This window comes from Pholis gunnellus, assembly GCF_910591455.1.
Source record: "Pholis gunnellus genome assembly, chromosome: 11".
In the NCBI taxonomy this organism is placed as follows: domain Eukaryota; kingdom Metazoa; phylum Chordata; class Actinopteri; order Perciformes; family Pholidae; genus Pholis; species Pholis gunnellus.
In genome coordinates, this window is record NC_136538.1 from 12,532,726 (window position 1) to 12,544,187 (window position 11,462).

Below are 11,462 nucleotides of genomic sequence, written 5' to 3' on the forward strand. Positions count from 1 at the left end.
CTTGATCAAGGTGCCTCTGAGTGCTTTGCTGCAGCCTCATCTGTCCGAGCCTTTGTCTTTTAACTTAAGTTGTTGGTTTGACCGTTTAACTCCTAAAACACTCTTGTTAGAGTTAGCGTTTGAATGTGTTCATTAACGTGTTTAATGCTAAATATGTTCATTTGATAAAATGTATATTTTGCATCAGGGAAACGCATTTCCTTCCTGTGCATTGTTGACCACTCTGAGTACAGAAAAACACGTTTTGAACGCGCCCCCATGTCTTGTGCATTGAAACATAATTTGTGTTATTGGACAATATATGTAAACGTGTGAAGGTGAAGATCCAGCTAATTTATATTAATGATTGAAGTTATATCAACTTCTGGTGTTTTGATCCTTTAGCTTAAATGTTATGAATAAATTTTTTTTATAGTTTGTAAAGTATTTTTCCCTTTTTTGTTTTGTACGGTGTGTTATGTGTATGTTGTTTGACAGAATCAAATCAAAGCCATTTTATAAACAAACAGTACAAAGAACCAATTATCATAATTATTTGTGTCTGCCTTTACATAAGACAACCTCATTCTTTCTGCACAGCCACCATTAAAGCACCTATCCTGTTATTTTCCAGCTCAGCAGTAAAGGAAGAAGTCCTTGTGACCTGTTAAGATTTATTTCCCCCATCCTGTTTTTGAGCCTGGATCTACCATCTAGGAAACCTTTGTAGGGTGGAAACACAACTGTAGGAAGTCTCTCTGTCTGAATAGGATTTATGATTTAACATGCATAGAGGAAGTAAGTTGTTCCTGCAGCTGTATAACTTCCCCCAGAACAGCTCATTCTATAAAGGATATGACAAAGTTGGCTGAAATAGACTGGAAATGCTGACGTTCTTTTCCTCTCCATTATTGGGTCACTCAGTTTCTAATTGACCAGAGATCATTGTGAAGATTATAATACAACCCTGATTATCGGCCTCAGTGAACTCTGGACAAAGACTCCTTGTTCTCCCCATAAAACATCTCATCCCTTCTGACTGGATTCACATGTCATGGTTTTTATACATTGTGCAAAAACATGTTCAAAAGGTTGGAAGAATGTAATGACACTGTGCAGAGGCTGGAGTTGTAATTTGCGTCAAATATGAAGAATAAGCTAGTTGTTTAAACGGCAGGCTATTTTTGTGTCAGTGTGTTTTCAAGTGTCTGCTGTTTGGCTCCAGTTCTCAGTGAGCTGCTTATTGATAATGGGGCTCTCCGCTGTTATTGATTCTCTCCTTAGCTTTGATGCTGCAGAGATATTGCATCTTATGCCTACATACAGTTATATATCTACAATTCAGTGAACAAAGGACTGAGGAATACAGTGTGTGTGTGTGTGTGTGTGTGTTGACAGAACAATACAGTATTGATTTATGACCTGAACAATAGAGGAATGTCCGTATGGTGAATTGTATCATTTGTAGCGTGATAGAACAAAAGAAAAAGAAATGTAATGTTAATACAAGCTTTTCACACCCACTTTTCTATCACAGATATGCTAATTTCAGGGTGATTTATAGCGCTTGGGTCTGATTCACACACCATATTAATATTATCAATGCGCAGCATATGACATATTATGAATGCATGAATAATACTTAGTAATATTGGTTTGGTTTGGTGGCGCTCTGGTGGGTGATCTGATGTTTTTCTCATCACCATAATAACGTGAGCGCTCCTCCCAGAGCTCCGTCTCCATGGTCACCGCTTGCACATGACAAACACACAATGAGGAGGCTTGAATGTGACTAACACATGCACCTGCACAAGCTCTCATGCCTGCAGTCACAGTCATACACATTTTCTTGACGGTGAATGAAAGAAACAGTTGATCTAATTTAATACCTCATGAATAATGCATGGGCATTAACTGGATTGGATTGCTTGGCATTAATGTCTGCGCTTCAAATCAATGCTGGCTTTGCAAAAATCTGACTTAAAGTCAACCACTTGCTCATGTAGGTACAACTAGTTTAATTTCTTTGAATGTATACATCTGAGGATCAAATTATTGTTAAAAACACACAAAAAAAAATCATTTTATACAAGTACACAGATCTGTTTGAAGTATAAAAATGTTAGAACATTTAATAAAATTAATCTACATATCTATTTAAAATATAGAGTACATTATTACTGAACACTCAAAAATACTCAAACGTCTTATTATGGCTGTTTGGACATTTGATAATGTTATTTTCGGATAAACATCTGCCACAGTGTAGCACCAGCTAGTTGCAATCAGTCAGTATGAATACATTATGCTTTCCTTTGTGTGATATCAGTAAGGAGCTCAGTCTGAGCGCAGAGGGACGTTCAGTCAGTAATCATAGGCGCAGTGTCTGAGGTGGTGTCTGGCTCTGGCTCACAGTAACTGTCCATCTCCTCCATCTCTCTCTCCACAGGCTCCTCCCTACCTCTCAAGCAGATCAGTCTCCTCTCTTTCCACCTCCTCCTCTCCCTGTCTGTGCCTTTAGGTGCTGTTGTCTGCTCCAGCTCCAGCATGGCCTGGACGCTCTCTCCTCTCTCTCCTGGACCGAGGCAGCGGTCTCTGGTTGCGAGAGCCAGTCCTCCCCCTCTCCTTCCTGTCACCATGTGGAGGAACGAGACAGTGCTGTCTGAGGCTGCCCCTTCTGTCACACAGACAGTGGTCGGGCCTTGGTCGCTGTGGCTCTCTTGTGGTCTTTTGGGAGATTTGATCTTTGTTTTCTTGCTTAGTATGAAGTTAAAAAAGGCTGTCACCAGAAGCATTGTCCCTGCAATCAGAAAATATATTCTATTTCTTTCACTAGAGACTCGTTGACATGTTACAGTAGCAACCACGCTGATGTAAATCATGAAATTAATGATGGTTGAATTTCATTTAGCTGCGTCCGTTTCATTGTGCATGCTGGCTCAGTGTCACACCTCACTGGGACACTTAAAAAGAGAGGTGCCATTGTTAATGTTGTTAACATGCACCTGTGCGTTTCCCACTGCATGAAGTCGATACGTCTGCTGCTGATACTAATTTTCAGTGTAAGCATACTCGCCAGTGTTTTTTACCTGGGATGATTGCATGCCACACCAACACAGGGTGCAAGAAGCAGACCACTGACATTATGGAGTAATAGAGGAATTTATGAAAGCCTCCAATGCGAGCCATCTTCCCCCACAACACAAACAGCTGCCAGTCTGGAGGACAGCTAGAGAAAGATAAGGAGAAAAGAAGGACTGAAGCAGTAAAAAGTCACATTCTTACAATTTTATATTCGTTTGACAGAAATGAATACTGACATGGCAGACATCGTGTCAGACTAAAGTTGAGAATCCATCTTCAGATTTATTTTTGGACCTGCTTTGCACTGTTCATAGGTGGTTAAAAGACCTAATAGAATTATGGCATGAATACACAGAGGTTTGCCTCGTTGTATTCGTGCTAAAGTATCCATGCAAAACAATTAAGTGTTGTGTAGGCTACTCACGGCAGACACATGAACAGAAGTGTGTCCAGGAAATAGGCCAGTTCAAACATCATGATGGCAACAGATGAAACTCTGGGAGGAGAATAGAATAGAGCCAGATGAAAATGACACAGTGATATAATCAGAAAACTCTTTCTAACTATGTGGATCTAAATATGTCCCTTTATGTGTATATTATCCAGAGCTGTGGATCAAGATTGCATTTTCTAAATAGTCCAACATCTGGGTAGCAATGGGATTCTTCAAGTCAAGAGATATCGCCTTCAAATAGTGCTCTGGACGTTTTGTGTTCGTGTTTTTTTCACAGTTTGCTCCTGCAGTATTCCCTGTTTTCTATTTCATGTTTTAATAGTCTGTTAACCATCTATTTCAGTGAACCAGAAAAATGCCCCCAGACTAACCGTTATCGTACACTGCCCTCTCTCTGAAGAGTTGTCGCTTAGTTGTGTGTTTCTGTGTGTGTGTGTGTGTGTGTGTGTGTGTGTTTGAATGCCGTGTTCATCTGAATAATCAGTCATGCATTTCTGTTCTCCTTTGGGAGATGTTTTCTGTGGGAGTTTGGCTGTGAGCCACAGAGATAATGGGAAGTACTGAAGGACTGGTCTCCATTCTGCCCTCTGCACCTCGCTTCTTCCCTCTGACTCCTTCCCAGCATCTCCTCTCAAGTGTGTGTATGAGTGATTATGATGGCAGGTACAGTATTGTAATTGTTTTCTACAAGCCCTCAGGCCACACATTCTTTGCCATATTAAAATCTAGGCGGTGTAATGTGTAACTCAGGAATGCCACCAGTCAAGAGTGCTCTTAAATTCATGCAGCATATTAAAAGATGGACTACAAAACCTGAACACTTACACTAGGTAGATGCCAAGGCTACTGAATTCTCCCTGTGTCAGGGTCTCCACTCCCACAGCAAATAACACTGAAAAAGAGACAGGAAGATCAATTCATTTTTTTTTTGTGAGAGTTTCTGGTGCAGATTCTGTCCACCAGATGTCAGACTTAGTTCATGATTTTCTTATTCGTTGCAGGAAGGGTTGCTGTAGCGGGTCAACTTGGCTAAACTTGGGTGATTAAATATTAATATTTGCAACAATATGCTGCTTTTACTGTTCTTTGCCATATTTTATGTATCTTTCTCATTTTGCTGTCGAGGTAGGCTTTACTGTATTCTTGTAGCTGTGTTGTTTGAGGCAGTTGTTAGAAACTAATTGAAGTCCTTGAAAAATATTTCTCCCTTCATTGAGCAATAAACAGCTGAGTGAGCTCATAGTTTACACTCCGAGAGGTGGTATTGAACTATTGATCTATGTCATATAAAAATAATTATAGAACATTTAATACTGGTAATTGTTGTAATTGTTTCCATCATGGTCACAAAATTCTGGTAATGGCTTACTCATGGTTGTAATTACCATATCACTACCAGCGGACACTTATTACATCACAGATCCTCTACCAGAGCAGAACCATGACATTTACCACTTGTAGGTGAAGTGGTCATTAGAGGTCATGGTTTGTTGAAAGTCCTTCCTCTGCATTTTGGGCTTATGAGTAATGAGTACTGATCCAGAACAGTATTACTTCTATTCTCCTAACTTCTCTGTATAAATGAAAGTACAAACGTATTGTAAAAAGGAATACTGGGCTGCAACTGGATTTTGATGATTTATTCCTCTGCAAGTTCAACATTGCTGCAGTGACCTGAATCTCTTTTACTGCTGAAAGTGATTTCATTTCAATAGTCTATACTTGTGCTGCTGCCACCTTCCAAATATTTTAAAGGAACTGTTAGACTTTTGGGGAAATACTCTGATCCACTTTCTTCCTGCGAGTTAGATAGGACGGTTGGTACCACTCTCATGTTAGTACGCTAGCCTGCATATGTAGCTAACGCCAGCAATCAGTTAGCTTAATTTATCACAAAGACTGTAAATAGGGCAACAGCTAACCTGGCTCTGTCCAAAAGTGACAAAATCCATAGATCAGCAACTCTACAGCACATAAAGTTACATTATATCTTGAAATATCTCATCATATCTTGTCAATGACAAATTGGGATTTTGTGGGATTTTGTGGGATCATGTGCCACGTATGTCCGTTCACACTACTAACTTTCCTTCCCTCTGTTTCTAGTCTTTATGCTAAGCTAAGCTAATCAGTGGTATCAATAAATGATCTGACTCTCATCAAGAAACCCAAAATGTCAAACTATTCCTTCATTCTGTAGAGCCGAATTTGAGTCTTGACACCAAATCACATTTGAACACGTATGGAACGATATCAAATCAGATGACAACAAAGTCTTAAAAACTATAAAAGAAAGCCTGTTTTGTTCATCAATCTTTTCCCTGTGAGGTATTAAAGAGGTAAGCATGGTTAAGTAGTGATTGCCATTAAACACATGGAAATCATTTCTCTGGCCTACCAACAATTCAGAGATAAAATCGGCACCAGAGGGAAATCAGGAAAATGTGGCTAAACAGTTTCTGCTCGTTTATGAGTGTGAGAAGAATTAACGCAGCATATAGACCAGCTGGATATTAACATATATGTGCTCCCGGCCCGTATGTCTGTCTACTGAACACACACAGAGGCAGACAGGCCAACACAGACATGTAGACATGTGAAAAGAGACAGAGGCACGTGTAGAAATCCCATAAACCCCCCCCCACACACACACACACACAAGCCCACATACATGTAGAGACAATATACAGAAAGCTCATGTAGGTGTGAATGTACAACAGCTTGTGATCACATAAGCCCAGTAACCCAGCTGGATACAGAGACTTGGTTTTGGTGTGATGTGAGGCACATGTCTCACTGTAAATGTTCAATGTCTGCAGCTGTTTGAATTTAAGTGGAGGAGGTTCCATATATATTTTGAAGGAGGCAGCCACCAGAGAGCTATTTCTCCTGTGATGATTTAATGTGGCTAAGAGAGCTTCATGCAATCTTATCCTGTGTGCCTGAAGAAAACAGAGGAGCAACCACTATAATGGGGTTATGTATGTTTTATATGCTCTATGTGTCAGCCAGGAGATGGGTTTGAGTTCTTGGAGGTCAAGAGTACATTTGGTCAACATCTGACCTTACAACATTTTGGGTTTCTGAAATCCTTTTAAAAGGCTAGCTGGATAACTGTCCCCCACAGGAGTCCTTATATTTTACAAAAACATGTATAGCTCTGACTGTAGATTTTATTAGAAAGAGGATCTGGAGTCTGTTAGTGGATCCAAAGAACTAAATGCTGCCCATACTGAAACAATAAATGATGACTCTGAATTTATTTTCATTATATATTTATTTTTTATATTCATATCTTACCTGTTGCTGTAGAAACACCAAGGATCCTGCAAGCACACTCCACTATAATCCACCAAACCCTCTCTGAGTTCCCCATGACCTCAAATACTTTCCCTCTTCACTGTTTAAAAATGCAACCTTCACGCTTCTCTGACACAATCTGAAATAGTTGGTAGCCTAGTAGTCACAAAAGCAGAATTCTAGACACATTGTTGACTGTAAGATCGATGGATGGTTGTCGGTAAAAAAAAATGGGTAATCCACGAGAGCCATGATGGGAAGCCTCTTAGACTGGTCGACTTTACCTCAGAAAGGTTTGTGACTCAATGCCTTCGTTGCTCCAATAGCTGCTATTCAGCCTAACATGCACACACACACACCCACACACACCCACACACACACACACACACACAATAACAATGCCACTTTCAGCTGGTTTAGCATTCCACCCTGTAAGTCAAGGTGAAACTGTTCAGCCCCGGGTCATTTATGCACCGTATCACATATGTCATTAGAGCTGGTTAAAAATTATCTGTTCAGGAACTAATATAAAACTAACACACACACACACACACGCACACACCAAATTAGCAATAATTGTATGCACCCTAACAACATAGAAGATTAAGAGCAAGAGACCTTGCTTCTCCTCACGATAACTCTTCCTCTTGTTTTCCTCTGTGTAATTTCACCTTGTTGTGAGGATTTGGGTCATTAGGTGTAATCAAGCCATCAGCAATACTTTATTTTTCGAGGCCACAGTCACTCTGAAAGCACCCATTTATTGGAAAACTGTTTCAGAGAGTAAAGGTTAATGTGTTCACAGTTATACATATTATAAACAAGTTCCACTTGGTTTGCATTTTAATTTACAGTAATGCAACACGGACTCTTTGCACATTGTACATAGTCTAACAATGCAATGGATGTCTGGACAAATGCCACAAGAACCAACAGAGACCCTTTAACACACTTACACATGTATAAATGTAAGCCCACTTAAGTTGACGCAGGTTTGGCTGAGGTGGGCTTTTTTTTCAGGCACAGCAGAGGCCGACTGGAACAAGCATTCAGAGCACACACACACCCTGACTCCTGGTAGAAGCCAAAGTAAGCTACATAAATCCCCTTAAATCTCTAACAAAGACACTTTTGTACACTTGTTCCACTTGTTTCCGGCTTAGCATCCAGGTTATTTGTGGCATTTATGTTATAGAGTAAAAGTGAGTGTGTATGAGCAGTGCTGCAGAAACTGCAGGTGTAAGATGTGTAATGACAAATGAACTATAGTAAATGATATTACTTTTCTAGGAATGGTAATGTCGCCATATAGATATGTCTATTTTGGCCCAAATTCAGATGCTGTAACAACTATTGGATAAATTGCCATGACATTTTGTACAGATATTCATGGTCCCCAGAGGACAAAGCACTGACTTTGGTGATCCTCTGACTTTATGTTGTACCAGCATGAGTTTAACATTGGCTTTTAATGAACAATCTCGAGTACTGGATGGATTGCCATAACATTCCCATGACTCCCCTCAGGATGAATCGTAGTAACTTTGGTGTTCCTTTAACTTTTTTTGGATCATCATCAGGTCAAAATATCAAATATTGTTAACTATTTTGATCAAAAACCTGCAGAACTAATGACATTCTCATCAGCCTCAGCTGTACTTTGTGCTAATGCTAATTAGAAAATGTTAAACTAACAGGGGGAACATCATGTTAGCATTGTCACTGTGAGCACAGCCAATCACTCATTTTGGTAAGTTGACTGTATTATTACATAAATATTTTGCCCAAATTGCTTTACAACGTGCTTCATTTGAACCCACACAATTGGGGTTCAGTGTCTTGTAAAGGACAATCCGACATGTAGACAGTGGGAGCAGTGGATTGAACCTTGTAGTTCATTTTGTTTTCTCCACCTCCGAGCTACAGAGACACATTACATGACATTAGATTTTATTTAGCTGGTGTTTTTATTCAAATAATAAGTGCATTCAACCATGTGGGTACTCAAAAAGAGCAAGAATTATGCAAGTACATGAAATTCATCAAATATGCTGGGCAACATTCAGAGACAATTGCAGATAGAGATAGACTTTCATCTGAACAAATGAGTTTTCATTCTGTGGCAGTTGTCCTGATGTCAATGGGGAGTTTGTATAACTATTGTGGAGCAAAGACCGGAAACATTAGAGAATTTGTAGAGCAGCAGCTGGGCCCTCTTCGTAATGAGGGAGAAGCAAGCTGATTGGCAGAAGCAGAGCGTAGCGGACGGGCTGGGGTGTAAGGTTTGACAATGTCCTGGATGTAGGATGGGAACCATTCACAGCACGATGGGCATCTAGTGCCTTGAATCAGATATCATACAATCACCGTAACATACTGTTCAAAATGCCAGGTGCAAACATAACTATTTGACCACCCAGTGATTGATTGAATTGGTAAAAGAGAAAAGAAGAATATAAGAAATCTTAACTAATCAAATGCATATTTAGACATCAGAGCATTATTGCATGTGAACCAGACATACACGAGATAGGAATGTGTACTGTGCATGTTAACTGAGCCTTGCCGCCATGGTGTTGTGTTTATTTGACATGCTAGGCCCTCATGATAACAACCTTATGAAAACAAATGTTATGGGTATAAGTAAGTGTATTGTTAGGGGATCATTGCTGACATTATACTGTACATTGTGAGCTTCATGCCAGTTGTCAGGATATGCCAGAGGGTGGAGTAGTTTAAGTAATTGTGATTGCCATCTGATTAAATCTAATGTTACAGTATAAATACAGTCTCATGTTTTCATTTGCTCTGTGCAGCGATACATACATGTCTCCTCTCAACGCTCAGCTTCACCCAGCCTGACCTACGACCTCTCACCCACTTCCAAAACTTTCACTCGCCTGCTCACATGTTCTCTCACCCTGTAATCATCCCTGCGTTACGCCTCCTCTCCCTCCACCTCATCCCGTATTCACACCACTCCCCCCCCCCCCCCCCCCCCCCCCCCCCCCCTCACTCCACTGTGCCCATGGGCATAGAGATTATCCATGCCTCTTTCTCTCAACTTTCCTCCTCCCTTCCTCCCTATCCAACCTCTCTGAGTACGGCGTGGGTGTCTGGTGCCTGTCAGAGCCAGGGAAAACAGCGCTAATCTTAATTACACCACCAGCTTTATTACCCTGCTCTGTTGCTTTGCTCAGGCAATATCTCCATAATCACTTCTTACGGGCTGTTTTATCTAAAGGCCGAGGGAGGGCTGTGAATGATTCCTCAAAGACTTAACTAATTTCAGCATAATACTTGAATATTTCTTAAGATATTATGATACAAACCCAACTGGCCACTATGGGACTATTGCGCCTCACTGCAGTCTTTAACAAAGGGTACTCCGAGCCTAATTATTACATTTACAAATACACTGAGCCACCTAGTGGTTAAGAGACGTTGGTACATTGCAGTCCTGAAGTGACATGAGATATTTACACGCTGACACTGATCAGGAAAATATAGTGTCTTGTTTTTTCAAAGCACTTTTTTCTCACATACCATTTATAACAATGCCAAAAGGTCAGGAGCGTCCTCCAGACAGATGAAGCACAGACATGGGAAGGAGCAAGACAAATATGTGGTTGTGAATAATGGAGAAGGTTTTGGGAAGACAGAGAGGATATTAATGTCTGCCTGTTTAGTGTTTGATAGCCAACACAGATTATACACATCATTACGAGGTGGTGATATTTCTCAGCGTTCAGACCTCCCACAGCTTTAAGGAAGAATCATGGCTTGCATGCAAATCAAATCAGGTTAACATAGACAGCTCACATTTCTGCTATGCTTTTAAGTCTCCGTAGCAAAAAGCTGTTGCAGGGCCGAGGCATGTAGTAACATTGTTGATGAAACAATTTGAAACAAGCAGTAAACACAACGCTCAGCTTTTAAATTGGTACATCAAACCTGTTAGCAAATCATTGACTATTTATATATTGAATACTCCGTCAGAAGAACTCATTGGATTGTGAAATAGCTTTGGAAAAAACCCTGCCAACATCCCCAACAATTTGTGTCACTTTTAACGTACACACAAATGCCATTCAGAACAACTGTAAACACTTTTCCAATGAGGACAGACAACGCATGGAAAAAAATACTTCTGATAACCTGGTCCTTACACGTCTAACATGGAGCGATATTAAGATTCATTTTAAATGTTTGTCACCAGTGTGAGAAAAACATCCGTCTTTTTATGCTCCACTGTGTTCACCAACTATAGTTGCTAACTTTGTCTGTCTGCTGTTTGGTAGTGTACAGTGGGTTAATCAGAGCTTCTTTTCTGAATATGACGCTGATGAGAGCCGTGAGAGTGAACCAAGCTGCGAGGTCTGTAGATTTCAGGTTATGTAGAGAGTCAAGGGATAATTCTTGACTCCTCTCACAAACATGTAGTGAAAATGATCCATTGTTTATGTAAACATATTGATAATAGACTTGCAATGGAGAAAAAGTGAACAGCAGCATATACAGTAAGGTTTTACCATGTGCTTAATTTTGATCGGCACAGCGTGACTTGACTGTGAAGTGTGAGATGTCTTGATTTCCGCTCGCGCAGGATGCAAATGAGGTGGCTGGCTACGACATGGAAATGTCC

At 40.3% G+C, this 11,462-nt stretch overlaps 1 protein-coding gene across 1 annotated transcript; it reads right to left on the minus strand.

Annotated features, from left to right (window-relative positions):
• Positions 1-2,257: 2,257 nt before the first annotated feature.
• On the minus strand, positions 2,258-6,893 carry tmem72 (transmembrane protein 72; the record flags this gene model as incomplete). Its single annotated transcript, XM_079169044.1, has 5 exons — positions 2,258-2,779; positions 3,069-3,208; positions 3,488-3,559; positions 4,343-4,409; positions 6,818-6,893. 5 exons carry the CDS (start codon positions 6,891-6,893, stop codon positions 2,340-2,342), a joined length of 795 nt encoding a protein of 264 aa, XP_079025170.1. The 3' UTR covers positions 2,258-2,339.
• Between the last annotated feature and the right edge of the window lie 4,569 nt (positions 6,894-11,462).